General features: G+C 45.6%; 1 protein-coding gene across 1 annotated transcript in view; it reads left to right on the plus strand.

Annotated features, from left to right (window-relative positions):
* The first annotated feature begins 1,390 nt into the window (after positions 1 to 1,390).
* Positions 1,391 to 23,771, plus strand: part of LOC122808675 (killer cell lectin-like receptor subfamily G member 1) — a 629,706-nt gene continuing 607,325 nt past the window's right edge. The window contains exon 1 of the mRNA XM_044079653.1: positions 1,391 to 1,500. Within this exon, the coding sequence (XP_043935588.1) occupies positions 1,410 to 1,500 (91 nt within the window). The 5' untranslated portion in view covers positions 1,391 to 1,409. The remainder of the gene's footprint in view (positions 1,501 to 23,771) is intronic.

Raw genomic sequence — 23,771 nt, forward strand, 5'->3', positions numbered from 1 at the left:
CTTCTTCCCTGTTCACAATATGGGGCTTTTTATTTCAATGTATGTGCAGTTGATGGCCCCATAACCTCAGGGAAATGGTCTATGACATAGAAATGTTATAGCTGAGTCATCAGAATATTGAATAAGGGTAGCATTTTTGCAGCAGTGTATATGTTATTGATGAATATTTTGAGAAGTATGAGGCCTAGTATAGAGCCTTGTGGGACACTAATAGTTACTGGAAGAAGGTGTTGAAATCATTCTTCAATTTCACTACTTGTCCTCTGTTTGACAGGTAGCTATGGAACCATTGCAGTGAAGAGTTGTTTTGCCCTACTGCTGAAAGTTTATTTAAGATTTTTAGTAGGATACAGTATCACAGACTTTTGATAAGTCTAGGAAGATTGTGGAGACTTGGCTTCAGTCATTTCTGAGGGTGTTGAGAGAATTAAATTCAGCAATGCAGTAGTTTTGCTGTAATGACCAAATCTTAGAAGAATAGTCATTATGGTCACCCCACTGTAACTTTTATTTCTCTCCTTACAGTTGTATTGTACGTGTGTGTTAAGGTTGCAGTTAAATAATCCAGATTCTATACATGTTATTAATGAAAACAAAAAGTATCTTGCTTGAGGGAGACAGTGGGAATAAGTGCTAGTTAGCAAGTCACTTTCTACATTACAGTCTCATCAAAATGGACACAGAATTCTAGATGAATTAACTTTGGGTAATTAAAACATTTGTGGGTAACAGCTATGCCAAACCCCAACATTTGTGCTTCACAGTAACAGACCTCTCCATAAATGTGACAGCAGAACTGGACATCTGTACATAAGAAAAAGGCCTCATATAGTGATAGTGGGTCTACTTTTATAGACATGAACTATGCAAATGCAAAAGTACAAAACCATAAACTGCACTGTGGTAGCACATTTCACACTAATGCAATATCTGTGATATATGTTCCTTGGTATTAAACCTTGCCTTACTTATAAGTAGGTGTTCCTATATGTTGCATTTTTTTTACCATGACATAATGGTACTTGGAATTACTATAGAACAGCTGAAAAGTGTATGAGCAGAGAGAGTATCTGTGTATCTTTTCAGAGCAGATTAACAATTTTGATGTGAATATATTAAGCTGATAAAATAAGGAAAATGTATTTAGTTTCTGTTAAAAAGGTGACTTCTAAGATAGTTTTTCAACAATATCAGTATTGAAAACTAATGTGAAATACGTAAACAATATTTACTTAAATATTATTACTTTTTGCCCAGAATAGATCAATGTTTCATTTACAAAAAAGAGAACTTGGTCTATAGTCTGTGAAACTATACATAGAAAGAGGAATTGCTTTTAAGTTTATACTGGTTTGATCTTAATCATCATTTCATTCAAATTCTTAGAACAGAAACAAAAGGAGTGAAATATGCAAGACGAAATTGTGACATATGCTGAAATAAAGCTACCAAAATCTGCTGGAAAAATTAAAGCTGGAATAGGACGAGACAATAATGCAGGTAAAGACTTTAATTGGTACAAAGAAAATACAGATCTGAAAATGAGAAAGTTCTACAAATTGTTAATTTTGTATAGTCTCAAAATCTTTTACCCACACACATATATACATAGCTAAAAATAGATCGATACAAATATAGATAGATATATTTTCCCATGGTGGTAGCATTTGTTGCTTTGAATGTATGCATCTGTGCTTTGTACAGATAGGTAGATCTCAGACAATCATAATCTCTTATATGATGTCCAGATACAAGAATAATTAACTATCAGCACTGAAAAGTTCTAAATCATTAGCTAACTCAGTACTTTTCACAATGAAGTAATGTAAATTGTTATATAACTGCAACAAAATGAAAATGGGAAGTATAATTATTATGCCAGCATAATGAAAAGTGAATTTTTCACATTTTTGCTGTGAAATCAAGAAAAATATTCTGGCAAATGATAAGGCCACTTTGTCTACTTAGCATGCTCATGTCTTATCTGCTACAGAACATAAAGATTCACCCCCGGATTCATGAAGCTCGGCGCAAGGCCGGTGTAAGGCTTGCGCCGGGCGTGCAGCGTATAAATGGCATAGCAGCGCCACATGCATAGTAATGAGTGTGCGCTGCAACCACAACCACGTGCATAGGGCACGTGCACGAGTCCAGGGAGCCTAACTAGGTTGCGCTCGGAGGCGTGGCCAAGTCGGCTGTCGATGAGCAACCTAAAGTGCTGAATCTTACAGCCCACCTGCAATAGTAACCGCACCTATCAGTGTCCGTGGATAATGAAATGTATGCAAAGTATGCTACATATTACCCGTCCACACAAAATGGAGAACCAAACATAAATGCACGAAATACAAAATGTTCCCGTTCATGGAACAAATGATACTTAGAATACTGTGTCCGTTACGTAGTGCACTGTCAGCAGTCATACCCAGTGGAGGTGTACTGCATCATGTCAGCGCGCCGCAAATACACATGACTAGCCCCATGGGCATGGTCACCAGCAATCCCACAGTGGTAGTGATAGTACACAGCTGGGCAGTCGTGGCCATATAACAACCATAAAGAAACTAGACATCCCAAACACACACAAACATATATATAGTAAAATGTGCTATACACAGCAACGTAACCATCACATACACATAGGATGGCATATGCCGAATCGGAATATCCAGAAGCAGAACCCATGCATGCAAATGTAATACACAACAACCCCTTTATAGCACGTAACCCGCACCCATGTCCGAATGTCCACCTAATCCAGCTAGCAGCCTTGCACAGCTGTACACCTACACAGAGCGGGTATACCCCATATGTAGTAGGAAGTATTGTCCTAGGCAGTGACAGGCTTGCAAATATGTACCCCACATATGTCAACATCCCATCCCAGGTACTGAAATCAAAATGGCTGCATGTGAATGTGTCGGCAGAATGTGTACATCCCGTGTGGTTACTGACCTGTCAAAACCCCATAGGTGTTCACACGCCACGGTGTCCATAACTGTACACATCTGGACAAAGCAGTATGTGTAGCCATGATACTGATGAGTAGCTATGCAGACATGCAAAACATAATACACATGGTGGAACAGCTGTCCACCATGCAGGTCACCCCAGCAGGGTTGCCACATGTACAGATTGTCAAGGTGGGACATCACTTGTAGATATGTGTGGATTTGCATGGTAAAACACCCACGGCCAATGCAAAGGATAGAATAACACGTATATGCCAGAATGAAAGGTTATTGCATAGCATGTGAATAGCTTAAGCTATCCAGTATAATAGTCATGTGTACCAGATACAAAATGCCTGTAACATGCAAGTAGTAATGAAGGTAAGAAATATACTACTGTGTTAATATCACAGGACATATGGCACGTGTCAAGTGTTGATGCAGGACACAAATGTCCAAAATGGGGCCTCCCCCGCAAAGAGGAACAAGTGCTAACCCTACCCCCCACTGAAGTATTGTCAGTATAAATACAACCCAATCACACACCAGCAACACAGTCCAACCTATGACAGCAACAAAAGCTGGACAAAGACTAACATGATGCGTGCACAAATAGGGACACATGTAATCAGTGCTCTCACAACCTTCTACAGGTCACTGAATAATAGTATGTACATACGCATGAAATGCTGTGAAGGATGTGTGGTAGTCCCCAGTATTACAGAGGTACGTACACATATATACTGTAACCAACCGTCACATATGTTCACTGTAACACAGCATACCTGCAGGTAATACATAGTTCAGTCATGTGCTACATAAATATCCACGTATGAATGACTACAGGGAATAGTCAAATGTGAATGGGAACAACGCACAACATGGAATATGTATGATAACCAGCACCACCCACATCATTGTATGCCAACAGCATAAGCTATTGTCAGTTGTCCAAACACCCGTGTCTGTAAACACAGATTGAATATTAGAGCAATAACCCACGCCTGGGTGTGGGTAATGCTGGATTTACCCATGGTTGGTGTGGTTTGGTCCCGAGGGTGAAGCTTATTTTAAAACTGTCTCGCTATGTTAAACCCATTTAACATAGCAAAACACTAAAAAAAAGCAACGGAGATCTTGCTTTCTCCGTTGCTTTCTTTTAAAACCTGTCTCGCTATGTTAAATGTGTTTAGCATAGCAAGACAGCTTTAAAATAAGCAACGGAGATCTCCATTGCTTATTTTAAAACTGTCTCACTATGTTAAACCCATCTAACATAGCGAGACAGGTTTTAAAAACCGAGTTATACTAATAGAAATAATTCCGGGCGACCGGACCGTTTTCCATTAGTATAACTCGATTTACAATGGGCACGCTGGCCAATCAGCGTGCACGGTTTGGAATAATAATGGGGGGGTCATGGTATAATAAACATGGACAAACCGTGCCCATGTGCCTCGTCTGACATTCGTACATGGTCAGGGCAGATCTGTACATTAGGCAGACAAGACCAAACCCAGAGCACCACAGGAACACCCTGACAATTAAAGACCTGTATGTGTTGGGACTATAAGCCTTTGTGTTCTGAATATCCCTGCAGTTATGCCATATGCAGCCTGGGTCCAGAGCATTAGGGAATAAGGAATGTGTAACATGTAGTACCACACTTTTCCCAGCAGGAGAATGGATGCCTGTGACGTAAGTGAGTGCGGGGGGGGGTATGTTAATGTAGCTATGTACCATGGGTATGCATATAAATGAGACAGAACACCAAATGTGTAGTGGTCACAGCAACCGGCCAACGTGAATGCAGTCCTGTTTGAATTAGAAGTATAGACCATATAAATGTGAACGTGTAATTAATGCGTCTGTGCCGTAAAGACAGTTAGATATGTAAAGGTGAAAGTGTGTTTCGCATACGTCCATTAACCGGATCAGAGATATGTTACTGGTACTGTCAAAACTAATACAGGCCACATAAGCACAAAGACTCAGTAAACATATGTAACCCAGAATACGGATATGCATGTGCGCCTGCGCGTAACCCACAATAAGGAAATGCAAATGCGCCTGTGCGTGTGTGATCCGCTCACAGCAGAGTAAATTAATGCTGTTTCCCCCACGTTAGTTATACATGTAAACTGTCAGCCTCTGAAAGTATGGAACCGGACAATGCCATGCAAAGTACTGGTACAAATAGTGAGAAACACAAGATATGTGCTAAAACAAACATAGAAAGTGGATAGAATAATGGGTGTTTTAGTAGCAGGGATTGACGAAAGGTATGCATTCGTAACCTGAACTACTTGTCAGAAGGTGCCACCGTATGTCTCAAATGAAATGCCAGCAAATTGCCAGATAGACACAGGTTAATGTAAAACACACCTAAGATAAAGGGTCAACCATCCGTACACTCTGCCAGTATCTGTACAGTGGAAAGGTATGGTATGGTTATAGATGTGTGTACACAGGTAATCCACAGACATTAACAAAGCAAGGTATGAAACGAGGAGTTTACATGTATATATGTACACACAACAGACCTATGTCCCATATATATGACACATGGATATAAATATGCCAAGTAATAGCTAATATGGGTAGACAAACAGACATCCACGAATGGGGAATATACAGCAGCAGTCAAAATCATTGGCCAGAAAGTGGCAGTCCAGCAAGTTCTACACTTTAAACTTGCATATTGGTGTCCATTGTAGGACTCCAAAAATGTATCCATTCGCAGTACCTGCTGCGATTGACACAAATGACGTGACAGCTGCAAATACAAATCAGCTGTATATGCACTAGAATCAGGTGCAAGGGTGATGACACATGTGTCCATGAAATGCATGACATATGAACTGATATCCCTAGAGTGGGGAGTGCATATAAGTGTGTCCACATCTCAGTACCGCACACATTAACCATGTGTAATGTGTACCGTAGAGGGTTGTCAGGCATGGGAACCTGGGTATGCAGAAATGGGCCTAGGTGTTGTTTGGCAGAGAATTCGTAGGCCCGCCCCGTGGGAGGGATGTGGGTATAGCACATGCCTTTATTCTCAATAATGGTGCAAAGTATCCACTGGATAATGCGGAAAGCAATTTGGAAATATGTACTGCCCTATATCAGTGTCCTGTAGGCGATTCCCATGGATGGACATGTGTACGACCAAGATGGTACCCATAACTGGAAAACTGTCAGAATAACACAGCTGCAGTAAGGCATAGTACAGGAAATACAGATAGGGACTATATTATAAATACCCCATACAAAGTCAGACCGTTGTGCGAATACTGGCGTAGCCATGAATACGGATGTTATGAGTGTTACGAATCATGCAATGGAAATATCAGTCACTATCACCTACCGCACAGTCCGTAATGCCTAGACAGCAATCAGCTAGAAAGGCACATCACTATGTGAAATGTAACAAGGGCAAAGGCCAAACGTCAGGGCGTGTACACATAATGACAACAGGTCAAGGGTATGAAGGAGCTAACCTGTCCAAAATACATGTACTGAACTGGTGATACAAGGCGGACAGGTGAGAAGAAAGACAGTAGGACAAATGGGCAAACATGTATAAGTCATACCCCGGAAAATGTGAATGACAACGTATGCCCTGCAAAGGTCAATGTGGAAGGTAATTAGACACAAAGGTAAAGTGTCCCCCAGGGTGTCATGAAGTGTCAACATAACAATTTCCAGACCCCCATAGTCGTACGTGAGCCCCGCCACTGACGGAAAGCGCAAATACGACACACACATATGGTACATGAAAGAACAATTAGTGTGGATAAGCAGATGTAGACCTGTGTGAGGAATACAACTGTCTGTGTGGGTGTGTCCTGCAAATACAAAGTAATGGCATGTGGGCTGTCATGCCACCATACACTGAGTGTATTGTAGTCAGAAAGTTGGTATGTTGTATCAGACACATACTCTGCAACTGTACAGATGTACACAGACTGTGTAGAGTTATGCCTCATATGTTTGCTGTGTTCCACGTAACAGTAACAGTCCGGCACTCTCATGATAACTGATTACAGGAAACAATGACAAACATGTGATGAAGACACCAAATCAGACAGAAATGCCATACTCATGCATAACATATCATTGTGCTCACTATCAATGTTTGTAAGAGCAACATGTCATTACTGGCCCTGAGTGTCCCACTATCACATAAGGCCTTGTCCAGATATATGCTCCGTGAGGTGGAGTGTTATGAACAGAAACAGATACATGTGTCTGGAAACATTATTATCCACTGCAAGATGATGAAATGTGCTGCAGTAGGAAGTGCAGTACTGTCCGCAGGTATGTGCTGATATGTCAAATTAAACAGCAGTCAACATGAATTACCTATATTGGCGACACCTGTACTGATGATTATAGTGGGACATACACACGACCATGCACACAGCTCAGATAGACATACACACATCATAAACAGGCAATGATACACAAAGTCTATGGCGTGTACGAGTACAGTGACAGTACAGCAAGGATAGCTGTCTGCCAAGATATACAGCAGATGTCTGTAAGGGTGTGTAACACCTCCCGGAACACGGACATTGCATGGACAATGTTTGGATTTGCATCGTACCACATTGCTATGTGTAAGCTGTTCAAATATGCGATACATGGGACAGACAGCTGTCCATGCAAGAGCAGCGCTATGGGCACAAAATATGTATATATAAATACATTGAGAGAGATACAGACAGACACATGTGGCAAGGCCGGTAGTGGAACCTACACATCACTACCCTATCACACCACAGCATGACTCACATAGAGAACACGCTACGGAGGTCGCTAACCACAGCAGACACACAGGCATTCCACTAGGTGCGTCTCAACATCTGCAAACACAGAGATGTCAGCAGGATATATGTGTGTTGCGAAGCGTCTAAAACCATGACTTACGAACCCATGCGGCCGGGAACATAGACACACACACACATCTGGCAGGCATGGGAATTGACCTTACACCTACCTACCCTATCGCACTACAGTATGACACAATTAGAGAATGCGCTACTCAGATTACTGAACACAGCACTGTCAAAGGCATACTTCTAGGTGGGTGACATCATCTGCAAAGGAATAGACGCTGATAGCAAATGTATGTGTTGTGAGGCGTCTAAAGGCATTGCTGTCTCCAGAGGCAGCTGGAAACACACACACACACAAACTTGGAAGGGCCGGGAGATGAACCTACACCTACCTACATGAACACACTACAGCATGATGCATTTACAGAACGCACTAGCGAGATTACTGAGCACAGCACTGTCAGAGGCATACTTCTAGGTGGGTGACATCATCCGCAAAGGAATAGACGCTGATAGCAAATGTATGTGTTGTGAGGCATCTAAAAGCATTACTGACTCCAGAGGCAGCTGGAAACACACACACACACTTGGAAGGGCTGGGACTTGAACCTACACCTCTCTACATGAACACACTACAGCATGATGCATTTACAGAACGCGCTACCGAGATTACTGAGCACAGCACTGTCAGAGGCATACTTCTAGGTGGGTGACATCATCCGCAAAGGAATAGATGCTGATAGCAAATGTATGTGTTGTGAGGCGTCTAAAAGCGTTACGGTCTCCAGAGGCAGCTGGAAACACACACACACACACTTGGAAGGGCCAGGAGTTGAACCTACACCTACCTACATGAACACACTACAGCATGATGCATTTACAGAACGCTACCGAGATTACTGAGCACAGCACTGTCAGAGGCATACTTCTAGGTGGGTGACATCATCCGCAAAGGAATAGACACTGATAGCAAATGTATGTGTTGTGAGTCGTCTAAAAGCATTACTGACTCCAGAGGCAGCTGGAAACACACACACACACACACACACTTGGAAGGGCAGGGAGTTGAACCTACACCTACCTACATGAACACACTACAGCATGATGCATTTACAGAACGCGCTACCGAGATTACTGAGCACAGCACTGTCAGAGGCATACTTCTAGGTGGGTGACATCATCCGCAAAGGAATAGACGCTGATAGCAAATGTATGTGTTGTGAGGCAACTAAAAGCATTACTGTCACCCAATGCAGCTAGAAACACACACACACACACACACTTGGAAGTGCCGGGAGTTGAACCTACACCTACCTACTTGAACACACTACAGTATGATGCATTTACAGAACGCGCTATTGAGATTACTGCGCACAGCACTGTTAGAGGCATACTTCTAGGTGGGTGACATCATCCGCAAAGGAATAGATGCTGATAGCAAATGCATGTGTTGTGAGGCGTCTAAAAGCATTATTGTCACCCAAGGCAGCTGGAAACACACACACACTTGGAAGGGCCGGGAGTTGAACCTACACCTACCTACTTGAACATACTACAATATGATGCATTTATAGAACGCGCTACCAAGATTACTGAGCACAGCACTGTCAGAGGTATACTTCTAGGTGGGTGACATCATCCGCAAAGGAATAGACGCTGATAGCAAATGTATGTGTTGTGAGGCATCTAAAAGCATTACTGTCACCCAAAGCAGCTGGAAACACACACACTTAGAAGGGCCGGGAGTTGAACCTACATCTACCTACATAAACACACTACAGCATGATGCATTTACAGAATGTGCTACAGAGATTACTGAGCAGAGCACTGTCAGAGGCATACTTCTAGGTGGGTGATATCATCCACAAAGGCAAGGATGCCGATAGGGAATGATTACAGAGTGAGCAGTCACACAGCGTGTTACTATCCCAAGGTGGACATACAGTAACACGGCAGTGCTGCACTCGGGAATACTAACTATCTACGGAGCACTACATCACAAAATGGATATGGGATGCACCACAGACAGTACACCCTGTGAGAGAGCAACCAGTGTGTTTGATGTAGGCATCCATTGTGGCATAGCAACTTTATATAATTTGCCTGGATGGCCACCATGGCTATACAGGATGTCAATGGCCATGGCTACATGCCTAGTATCAGACGTCAGTGTCAAATGTACAGTGTGTCCATGAATGGCGTACTGGGCATGCTCACACACTTAGCATTTACAAAGTGCAAACATGCATACACATGGAGTGTAATCATGAAAGGGCAGAGTGTGGAATGTACTGTGTGTCCACTTACACAACAGCAAACTGGGCATGCTCACACAGCAGTTGCAAAAGGGAAACATGCATGCACACGGGGTATAATCACAGAAGGGCGCAGTGTGCAATGTACTGCGTGTCCATCTACACAACTGCTTACTGGGCATGCTCACACACTTAGCATTTGCTAAGTGCCGTCCAGCATGCAGATGGAGTGTACACACAGAAGGCATACACATGGAGTGTAATCATGAAAGGGCATGCATACACATGGAGTGTAATCATGAAAGGGCAGAGTGTGGAATGCACTGTGTGTCCACTTACACAACAGCAAACTGGGCATGCTCACACACTTAGCGGTTGCAAAAGGGAAACATACATGCACACGGGGTATAATCACAGAAGGGTGCAGTGTGCAATGTACTGTGTGTCCATCTACACAACTGCTTACTGGCATGCTCACACACTTAGCATTTGCTAAGTGCCGTCCAGCATGCAGATGGAGTGTACACACAGAAGGCATACACATGGAGTGTAATCATGAAAGGGCATGCATACACATGGAGTGTAATCATGAAAGGGCAGAGTGTGGAATGTACTGTGTGTCCACTTACACAACAGCAAACTGGGCATGCACACACACTTAGCAGTTGCAAAGGGGAAACATGCATGCACACGGGGTATAATCACAGAAGGGCGCAGTGTGCAATGTACTGTGTGTCCATCTACACAACTGCTTACTGGGCATGCTCACACACTCAGCATTTGCTAAGTGCCGTCCAGCATGCAGATGGAGTGTACACACAGAAGGTCACAGTAAGGTAAAACTGTGCACACGCACAGGGTGGTCACACATGCAGTTACCTGTATACACACAGATGACATCACAGGTGTCATGGGTGCAGGTCACACATGTACACACTGCAGTGAACACTGTAGCTGTCATGCCAGCACCATGTCATCGGTGCAGCAGTAAGCCTCACGGTCCAACAACAGCATGTGACATATGTCCACAGGTCTGTATAGCAGTGTACACCAGTTGTGCAGAGTACACATGTATTAACAATGATCCAACATGTGTGATGTAGTCCACTTATATCAGTATACATGGACAGGTCGGCTCCACACATACCATGGCCCTGACACAGCTGTGACACATGACTGCTGCCGTACCACAATGAACGAACATCTGGTTATGTCATACATGTGATTGTCTGGATGTGTGCATGGACTGCACACATGACACATACAAAGCCTGTGATGTACCACATGCATAACACTGGCATACTCAGTGCTACACACACGAATGGAAGGTGGACCCATGTCTGTGGAATGCTCCCACTACAGGGTGTAGCAGTGTTGACTGGGACACATACCCTTGTATTGTTTGCCTGTGACAGCTGTGATATCATACCACAGTCCATGTTTTATGTATGTCAACACACATGTCAAAAAGTAGCAATGCATACAAACATGGCAACAGGAGACACATGTGACATGTGTACTGTGCATGGAGCAGCCATGCATGAGCAGTGGCCGATGTCCATAACATAGTTGCAACAACCTACCACATGCATACCCAGCATAGGGGCCATTATACGGTGGCATACAAACAGCACGTATGGAGGTATGTGTGTACATAATGTGTTTAAACACCTGTCTACATGCATGTGTGCAGGTGGTGGCTCACAGTTGTGTCACACACCATCCTACCCTGCCATGTGCATACAGTATGCTATGTCACTGTTACATGACAGTGCTGACATAATGCATACCCAGCGGTCAGGTGTTATCAACTGTATGTCACATGGCAACTGTAATGCCTACCACCTCCCATGTGCATATATCAGCACATCTGCCAGATACAGTGTTGGTACACATAATGCACTACATACCGCTGCATGCCTGCACACGTATCATATGGCAGGTGTAGTATTCCCAGCACTGACATGTGTGTATGAATGTGTGCCCATGTATGCCACATATCGGGGGGAATATGTCCCAATTGCTACACATCCCTGTACACCATAGTAGAGATCTGTACATACCTCAGTGTGGGGAGCATGAATCTGGATGGTGCAGTACATGCAACACGTTGTCGCTCTGTGTACACATGTGTGGTCACCACAATGTGTGTGTGTCTACATGTTTGTATGTCTGCTGCTTGGTGTGAGGGTGTATGCTAATATACTGTTGTGAAAGAACACTAACCACACATGGTGACTATCCCGTACTGGTGCTGCATTGCACAACCCTGTTGATGCCATAGGTGTGAGCCATACTGGCTACCTGTGCATGTCCGCTCCCTGTGGCATGGCGTGTGGGTGCATAGTATTGTGAGGGTGCTGACCACACAGGCAGGTGTCCCCATCTGCACACTATGGGGTGTGCGTCATAGTGGTGTACACCCTGTGATTGTGGCCATGTTCCTGTACTGTTACAGGGTCCTACTGCTGTACAGCTTGCCCCACAGCTGAAAAGTGACACCTCAAGTCAGTGGCCATCATGCTGTGTACAACACCTGCACCATGTCACCATACCTGTAGTGTGTCCTGCTATGTATGTGACGTCTCTGTCCACTGTAGCCTGTGGCACCAGCCACATGCGTCAGGTGCAGTATATGTGCGGACATGTGTGTCATGTAGGTGTCCAGTCAGGTTGAGGGTACATATAGTATGCTGATATTGCTGGATGTGCCTGTGAGTAATCCACAGCTACACGTGGGGGACCGATAACAGTGCTCCCTGTAGGCACATGCGAGTACACCATAGGAGGGATTCAGGGTATCAGAACCAACATGGTGCTACACATGTAACCATCACACATACCGTGAACACATCACAATGCATGCTGCACCTGCACTACATGGTATGACTGCTGCATGTTGACAGTACACAACCCATGTCACATACGCATCTGTCAGTATTCATACACAACCACTGCAACATACACATCCCACACTATGCATACACAGATATCACATACACCTCTCACTTTCCTGTCCACCCTGTGCATCAGAATATATTTGCATAACCCTGCACCGATGGTGTGGATGACAGGGATGCAGCAGAGGCTTCATCATATGCACAGGGTGATATGTTTGCCAGGGGCATAGGCTGCACCAATGGATAACATCATGTGTGTGTGTAAGGGCCGGTGAGTTTACTGGACATGTCTGTGCAGAATGCATGTGGATGTGGTGGAGTCCTACAGTTGTGTCTGCTGTGTGTGGGTATGTGTGTACACAGTTCAGCCATATGTGATGCCTACATGGGGTATAATTGGCAGCCCCAGACTGTACAGTGCAGGTTGTACAGCTCACTGTGTCCGTCCACGGCCACGTGACCTGTGCCTGCCTGGGGTTGCACGGGCACTACCAGGTGGAGGTACAGAGTGGCTATTGTCTGATGACACATGTCCACTGGAACCGTGTCCACAATGGGACCGGCCAGGGCCACGTCCACATGGCCTGCTGTGTCCTGGTGTGGACAGTGCAGCACCAGCTGCACTGCTACTGCTACCGGCACTATGTGAGTGGGCATGAGAGGTGGCATGCACACATCGACCTACACTAGGTGGTGTTGCTGGCCTACACCCACGTGTCCTACGCCTCACCCCTACCAGGTGTTCCAGCACAGACAGCTCATGCTCGCGGATTGCCATGCCTCGGTCGAGGATTCCAACCATTTCACCTAATCACCTATCCAGTACATTAGCAATCTGCTGTTGAGCATTTGCCAATGACTGGATGTTGTCATTTAGGGTATGGATTGCAGCCCTCTGCAGCCTCTGCCCTTCTTGGTTCTGCCATTCTGCATGTGCCTGTGCCACCATTACAGTCTGGAACATGCGTCTGGTGATACCAGCTGCTGCGCCATGTACTGCAGGTGCATGTCTGCCAGAGGTCCTCCTACGAGCAGCACCAGCCACATGCCTGTGTGGCACATCACCAGTCATTACACTGGCAACATGGTGTGTAGTCACACCTTCTGTAGCCACCACACATTCCTGTTCAATGCCAACAGACGCTGACTGTCCTTCCTCTATGGGCAACGGTGATGTGGTATGTGTTAGCATCAGAACTGTGTGCGGGGAAGAGGGGGACATAGGTGGGATGATAACCAATGGCACAGATTCAGCCCCTGATAACCCTGCATATGGTCATCACCGCTAGTATCTGTGGAGACACTAACATCAGATGGACCGCAGGAGGGTAACGCACCTACACCACCTGTGAATGCAAAGAAATACTGTAAGGTACATTACACACAGACACACACAGACACACACACAGACACACACACACAGACACACACACACACACACACACACACACACACACACACACACACACACACACACACACACACACACACACACACACACACACACACACACACACACACACACCATGCATGTGATATTTCAGATGGCATGCAGCATTCCTGCACTACAGCACAGGGAATGCAGCTCAGACATTAATAGTGTTAGTATGCATACCACACTGGGGTGCACACTACATCAAGCAGGTGTCATATCAGTAGTCATGCAGTACACACAATCATGGTAGTTTGCATGCATCACCGTGATACACCATGTGGCCATGAACAGGTTAACAGTACACATGGCTGACGTTACCTTGACATGTAATCCGCTGACATGTGCAGTAACATGTACACATGTTTGACACAATGGTGTCCTGACACATGCACAGCATCATAATGGGCTTCACAGTGCAGTGTTGTGTGTACAGCCTACAGATAGAATGCATGTTTAGCAAATGTGCATGTGCAGGTGAGGTTAGTGTGAGCCATGTACATAGCTATACAGTGTGGAGTACAGGCACTGTGCCATTGCATGGCAACATGACGCATGTATGTTGCTGTGCAATGCATAACATGGACACATTGCATTGCCATGACTGCAACACAGTCATGCTGTTCCACAGATCATATATGGTAGACATCGGTGACACCTCCGGTAGCTGCAGACAGGCATTCCGGTTGTCCGGTGTAACACATCAAATGTACAGGTGGTCCACTACGGCTATGATTGCACTATGTCTGGACAATATGCAACGGGGTCTATCCACATCAGAAGTACTGTGTAGCAACATGCCTGTGGCCATCACCCATGGCCATGTGTGAATGGGTCTTGGACAATTGTGTGTGATGGGCATCTTGTACACATGTCTGTGGTGTCCCATGTGACATACACCCATACATGTCAGAGTTGTCACAATCCACAGGGCTATGTAGACAACAGTGTGGATGTATGTTTATGTCGGGTGTAGGTCATGTGATGGTGTGACAATATTGCAGACAGAACACCACATGTTTGGGACATGTCGGGTGGCGTGTCACAATGTGTGCACACAATGCAGGGGCATATGTCACAATGGTAACACCTGTGTACTGCCCATATCACAGCTCACTGTGTGGTACTGTATGCATACCACAAATGTTGTTCCAATGCATACTACATATGCATCCATTGTAGAACACCTCCACCATTGTATGCATAGCTGACCACACATATCACATTGACAGGTACTGTGGTTTCATGCCGGTGTATAATAATGGTTGTATCTATTGCACATGGGTGGCATGTGTGTATGTCTGGTGGTGCAACCTGTATAACGTAACTGGAACAAAAATCAGGTGTGCATGTTATACATGGCCACATGGCAAATAACTATACACTGTAAAATGCCTGATATTGACAACAGTCTCACCTGCGATGGACCCATGTCTGTGCGACACGCCAGAGGTACCTGTATAGGGGTGACACAACAGTAGAAACATTATCCATGACTGTATGACAGCCACAGGTTGCACTGTGCATGTGAACACATTTACCTGTGTGATAGCATATGGTATGCACATGTCTGCATACACAATGTAGCATACTGAAGTATGCAGCTTGTGTGCCCATATACCTGGCATGTGTTGTTACTTTACATGATGTACAGTGACACCTGCAACTACATTGGATATCATATTCATATGCAGGACTGACTTACCAGGCAACTCCAGGCTCATTGGTTGGGAGACACCCACCTCCACGATGGCGGCTAGTGTTTCCACATGCTGTTCCCTGGGTGTCCCCAGACTGGCCAGTAGCTCCTCTGTGTGTGTGAGTGGGGGCTGGGTTGGTGGCCCACCACCTGTTCCACCTTGTTCTCTGGCGATTGCAGTGGCACGCTGTTTTGCATGCCATATCAGGTCCGTGCAATGTCTGTGTACCTGCTGGTAGGTGCGGTTGTTGCCACCCACATCATTCGCCCTCCTGCGTATATCCTGCCACAGCTCATCCCGCTGCTGAGCATGCTGTGGCACATGGCTGAACAGCACGTCATAGTTGTCATGGAGCAATGGAATTATGACATCATCCTCCTGGCGGCTGAAGGCTGGGAGTTGTGAACGTGGCATTATCTGTAAGACATAATGATGGTGACAGGTCACATTCTCACTGATGTACTGGCATACCGCTGAACATACATTGCTATGACATGTACTACATCTGCACAGTAATCTTTGAAAAGCATCATGACACTGACACAGCTGACGTGTTTCTGTCACACCTGTCACACCATTATGCAGTGGATATCATATCATATCTCTGTGTCAACTCATTACAGTGTACATACTCCATGTAGATGGTAACTTGCTGTGGCCATGTGTACTTGCCTGCACCTGTGTTCTTACCAATCTGCACTTGGCCTGATGTGTCCACAATACTACTGTTCACCTGGATGCTGTGTATATGTCACATAGCAACACAGACGCAGCCGTTATGGACTTCAGCAGTGACACTGCACACATACACATGGACACCTGTACATGCATGTGTTTTGCCATATACATCTACTCAGCACTGTACGGGTGTTGAACATCCTGCCACAGCTCACCTGTATTGCACATGTGATACACATGTGACAATGTCTATTCATATGACATTTGCAGGGATGGTCAAACATAGCATGTGCGCGCACATTTTACACGCTGTCACACAGCAATTGTGACAACACAAGGTGCATCAGTGCCACATTACTGATCCAGTCAGTTGATAGTGCATGTACCATGTGGCCATCACACCATGTATGACTGTGATGACACGTGCAGCCTTGATGGACAGGGTTGCATGGTATGGCAAGGTATATCACATATATGGCACAGGGATGTGTCCAGCCTGTGCAAAACCAGTATTAGGACGGTTCATAGGTTTATAGGTTCATAGGTTCATACTAGGCTATCTGCCCTAGGGCATTTATAAGCCTAGCCAGAGTGTGTTTGGCTTTCGCCACCCATTTTAAATTAATTTTGCTATGCCTTTTTTGAGGTTAGTATACTGTGCCTCTGTCTAACAGTGACACAGAAGTGATAGCCGGGGTAAACCTATGATCTCCCATCCACTCATCAAGATTCCTCTTGAAGAGAGTCAATGTGGGACTCTGCCTAACCTGGACTGGGATTTTATTCCAGAGTGAAGGGAGCCTCTGGGTTATGAATCTGTCCCTCCAGCCTGTCCTATTTATTTCAGTGCTGAGGTTCAAGTCTCTCGAGCGCGTGGCTCGATGGGATTTGGATTTTCTGAGGTGCAGCATGTCCATTAATTCCGGGTTGGACATGGCTTTATACATCAGGCACAGATCGCCTCTGAGCAGGCGGTATGCCACTGAGTAGAGCTGGAGTTTCTTTAACCGGGCAGCATATGGCATCTGTTTGAGCCCTTTGATCCTCTTGGTGAGGTACTTTTGGGGACTTTCCAGTTGCTGCATGTGTCTGGTAAGGTACATCCCAAAAGGGGCATTGTACTCAATTATGGGCCTGATGAGGGATGAGTAAAGAGGTACGATGACCTCCCCTGATCTAGATGTGAATCCCTTCATGAGTAGGTGGGCTACATAAGATGTTTTTCTAACCACTTTGGCCACGTGGTTGTCAAATGAGAGATTGCTATAAACTTGGGTCCCCAGGTCCCTAATGACTTCTTCTGTACTTAATGGATTACCACCTATGTGGTAATTTGTGGGCACTTTGTTTTTGCCAAAGGGGATGACTATACACTTTTTGGCATTTAGCTTGAGGCCATGGCTCTGGCACCAGTTGTCTGTTTCTATGAGGCCCTTTTGGAGGATGCTTGTGTCGGCTGGAGAGTTGATTATGGCGCCCAGTTTGTAGTCATCTGCGAACTTGGTCAGCCACAGTCCTTCTGTGTTGGCCTGTACCACCGAGAAATATATACTGAACAAGAGAGGTCCCAGGACTGAGCCTTGTGAGACGCCACTTGTAACTGGTTTGGAGTCTGACATGGCTCCAGCAATTCTAACCATGTGGGTTCTGTCCTTGAGCCAGTTTGCAACCCATCTAGTGACATAGGGGTTTATATTTATGCTGGTGAGCTTATCTATAATGCCCGAGTGGGGTATTGTATCAAAGGCTTTTGCGAGGTCCAGGTAGGCTGTGTGGACCACCTTCCCCTCATCAATGGCCTTAGTGACTGTTTCAAAGAAATCGACCAGGTTTAAGAGGAAGGATCTGCCCTTATCAAAGCCAAACTGGGTAGGATCCAGTGTCTGTAGGTCCCCAATATCTTTATTTATGAGGTCCATGATGATCCTTTCCATAGCTTTGCAGACCAAGCTAGTCAGGCTTATGGGGCGATAGTTTCCAGGATCCGTTGAGGCACCACCTTTGTGGAGAGGGACCACTGTTGCTGTACGCCACTCTTTGGGTACATATCCTGTAGTAAGGCTAAGACTGAACAGTAGTTTTATGTTTGGATTTAGCTCTTCTTGGAGTTCATGTAGGACGAGCCGACACCATCTGGTCCCATTGATGCTGTGTTTTTGCTTTGGAGAGGGCGGCTCTTACCTGAGCATCTGAGATGTCAGGGGTAGCACTCTGTTGGGATAGATATTTGCCCTTTTGGTGGGGAGAGGGAGGAGAAGTTTGCACTGAACCTGTCAGCTAGGATGTTGGCAATGTCTGTGGGCTCGGTGTATTTTTTTGTCATTTTGGACTAATTCTGAGCATATCTGGGAATTCACACCCAAGTTCCTAACATAACTAAAGAAAGCCTTGTGATTATCCTTAGTGTCCTGTGCAATTTTTCTCTCGAAGCTGGCCTTAGACGATTTTATGAGTGCCCGTAGTTTTTTGCTAATACTGATCAGAGATGCCTTCCCTTTTTGGGATTTTGCTCTATCATGTAGTAGCTTTCTCCTTCTATTGTATAGTTTGTTTATGGCTGGGGTCCACCAGACAGGAAGTCTGCCTTTGGAGGATTGGGTCTTGGTTTTATTTGGGATTGCATGATCCATGCATTCCTGAAGGTGTTCATAGAATGCGTTTATAAAGGATTCTGCGGTCTGGGCCGTATTTTCCACAGGCCCGGGGGCTTTGAAGGATTTCGCCTCGGTTGTCCATTACATATGTCATTTATATAGGTATATGGACATGTCACATGTCCATCATCATGGTGTAGACAATGTCCTTATGCAAGGTAGGCAGCATGCTGCATGGTGGGGGTGTGTACTGTGCATGCTGGTATCGCACATCCATGCATAAACATTACCCCTTACAGGTGCTATGTGCTGTAATATTGTTCAACACAGTGCTGTATATGCCCGCACGGTGATATCCCGTGCACATGGATGGTACCCTGACCTAACATGGGTACCTCATATGACTACCTCCAGTGCCTGCTGTCATCACCATGTCGGCGGGTGCACCGCACAGCACCATCCCTTCCACAGTGACCATGGTGTTGAGCACAGCCTAGGTATTCATTTATGGGGATGGGGATGTTCACATAGCGGTGACAATGCTGGTATCATCCATCAGACCGTACACTTGTGACACACACCTCACACACACAGCCCATTCAGTATGTTGTTCGCAACACTGACACAGCTATACTGCTAGGTCAGGTCCATTCCCAGCCGTACATACACAGATGCATAACATTTCGCTCTGTGGCATGGGCTACAATGACGGTGGGGTTCAACACATACTGTGTTCGACTGTAGCTGGCTCTGTTGTTCTGTGCACATGTCAACACATTAACCCTGTTCTACTGTAGCCAGCGGTGATGTGCTGTGCACATGTCACTCTTGCACATTGTGTTGATGTCTGTCTGTCAACAGGCCACTGGTGGAACATGCAAAGGTATTTGTAATCAAATATACATGCCGCCCTGTACAGCTGTACTGCTAACATCTCAAGTGCTAATCTGTCATGGACATGCACACCTTACCCAGAAAAGTGCATTGCCACCCTTACTCGTCACCTCTTGTGGGTTGCTATTATCCAACACCCTATATGTATTGTATGGTCAAGCTATGCACCTGTGCAGGACATGTGAGCATGTAATGCGCTACTGATTACCTTTGCACCCATTGCACAACATGTCACACAGGTACACTGGCAGTCATACACTCCACAGCTTGCTGAAGGTACGACAGGTGTTGTACACACTTAACACACATATCCTGTGGGACATGGTCGTATGTACAGGCATGTCCAACTGTCATGTACCAGTGCTACCCCTATATGACGGATATGTTGTACATGTGGCAATACAGCAACTGTCACATGTACTCGTTCAATGCTCACCTACCAACATACAGCGGTACAGCCTGTGGGTGATGTGCTTCTGCATCCATGCTGTGCCCATAGCTGTCAGTTGTACATCATTACGTGCAACGTACCTCATTTGGTGTTCTAACAGGTGCATGTTCATCAAGGTTCCACATTGGAAGGGTCTGTCACACATTCATTGTTGTACATGGTTTACATGCCAGCCATGGCTTAATAGATGGGAATCATAGTAATTCATTGGGATATCATATTTATACATTAGAGCAGCGTATTTCAGCCATCATATACCCTTCCTAGTTGACACTGTTAGTCAGCCAGTAGTAGGTGTTCTATGATCTGCACATTAGTCACACAGTACGAGGGCTACTGTAACTCATTTTGGGGACAGGGTGTTGACAGCTGTGGATGGGGGTGATGCTGTCGACAACCATGACTGCACCTGACGGTCACTTCTGGATGTGTAACATTCACATCACACACCTACCATCACGTAGTCCCACATCATCTACAACAATGGACATTCCTGCAAGAACAACGTATGCAATATGTCTGTATAACCACTGTAGGCACCACTGGTGGCCCCCATCATGGCAGCCAACATCACCAGTGTATATCGCGCAGACTCATGGGTTACAACATTCACAACACACCAGTCACGAATGACTCTGTTGTGAATCACAATGCAGTTCCACACATCATGTTACACAAGGCATTATGCACTTAGATGTTGCGGACAGGTGAACACCTCTGCAACTCAACCTATGCACACATGACACATCACCTGGTACAATATATCTCTCATACATCATGTTATTGTGACTGCCCTGTGATGGCAATACACAGACTATGTGTGCTGGGACATGCAATGGCTCACCGGTGTTATAGCTCTCTGGGTGTGTGTCTAGTCATGGTGTACATTCGGCATTGGTCTGGACACAAGAACACTGTCCATTGACCTACTGTGTCACTGCAACAGTTGCCTATGCTCCTATTGTTATTGTACAGGCATGTGGTATCTGACTGCTATGACAGTCCAGGTCAAACACAATGCTGTGGCATGCATGACCTGCAGCCATCAGCCTGGGGAGTAGAGCACACATGTACATCTTCACATGCTATACTGCCTCTCTGGTAGTTTCACATAACTGTCACCGGCAGGGCAGTAACTGGCAAGCACGACATGGGGTCATGTGGAACAATGCTTGCATCTTCCACTGTGATGCACACAAGCGAGGCACACATACTATTGCACCACTCACATATCTCTGCAGTGACTGGGACCTGCCTCTATGCTCTGCACAGAACACCTACGATGACTGATTGTACACGGACTGTACCTTTCAGGCACATACCTGGACTGGAACACCCACAGATGAGGGGTTCACACATCACACAGTGTTTTGCACACATCCTGGATAGTTGCTTAGCACAATGCGTCATAGGTGCTCCATGTGCAGATAACTGTGTTTGTGACTGCTATACACATTGTAACAAGCGACAGAGTCGACATTTTACACCACAGGTTACATACCTTCTGTGTTGTTATAGTGGACATTGGGCCTCAGACAGCTACTACTGATGTGTGCTGACAGTAACCCACACTTCCTTGGGATAGACACCCATGTACCTACACATGCTTGAGTCATGCACTACCAGCTGGATACAACAATACACAACACATACAATACCTACACTACCCTTAGCATGAACACTACCTCCATGTGACTGGTGTGACACACCTGGGGTTATCCTCTCTTTGGTGGATTCAAGACATATGCTACACGGCCTTGCTAGCCACATCCTGGAAACACACCCATCACAGCATACACGGAACATGTGTACTACAACAACTACTACAGACATCTGCTGACAGCAGTTGTTAACATCATGACACCCAAGCAGATGGACACTACACATACATATGCTGACACATACCACAGTGCACTTCAGTAGCATGTACACAATTGCAGGAATCAAGCTATTTCACACAGAGACATGGCGGTACTGACCAGATAACGGACGCCACTGTGGTGGTCATGTTCCATGAACATATGATGTACAACCACAGGTACAGGCTGTTGCACAGTGGTGTACATTCACATGTGTGGGGTGCATCACTTGTCAGCCATGGTGTGTCCACAAGGTCCATCATCACATACTCCAAGGCTAGCTACCTAAACATGACTGCCACACATTGCGGTGTGGGGCCTCAGGCATTATGGTGGTATGTCAGTATTCTTTGGCAACATCCACATCTGATGTCACATACAACAGTCAACCAAACATTGCAGACCGAGGTAATGTTGGCAACGTGCCAGGTGATGGCGTACTTACCAACAATACACCCTCTCACTCACTACAGGGTCGCAATCCATACATGAACATCGTAGTGTCCCTGTGGTCACATACACAGTACTGAAACACACAATATGTCCTGGGCCACTGGCCCAATGTCACCTTCCAATGTCCCTGGCTGTAATGTCCCACCAACCTGTTCAGTATATGTCTCCACACCAGGCCACTATATTCACTGCTAGCCTTTTGTCGGACATTGTAGACCCTGAATGCCACACAGAAGCATTTATCGCACTACACACAGGTGGCACTGCATTGCACGAGTGGGACTATAGTCATACACTCCTGACTGGACCATTCTGCATGGTGATGGGGCACATCATCAGGAACGTGATTCCCACAGACATTGATGGCCTCCAGTCCTTTCCTAGCACCTGGGTTGGGCTTGTGAATGCCACAGCAAGGCACATACACATGCTGGGCACCTGTCATACAGTTGCTAGGGCAGTTGATGATGGTACGGAGGTCAACACATCATACATTGTCCTCACATTGCCTTTCAGCACCATTCCACATTCTGGTATTGACAACATACACATCCACCTGCACATCATACCCTGTGTCTCAGGATGTTATGCTATGTGGCTCATGGGCAGTAAACACAGTGGTGCCGGCATACCATGGTACCTACTACATGTCAGGTATATATTGCATTACACAGTCCTCAGTCATAGGGCCACTCATGTTCACCATGTTCACTATATGCTTACATACAGAACATGCTGTCACAGAGTACTGTCCATGCCT

This window comes from Protopterus annectens, chromosome 8.part0 (assembly GCF_019279795.1).
Source record: "Protopterus annectens isolate FY-2018-M chromosome 8.part0, PAN1.0, whole genome shotgun sequence".
Taxonomy (NCBI): Eukaryota; Metazoa; Chordata; order Ceratodontiformes; family Protopteridae; genus Protopterus; species Protopterus annectens.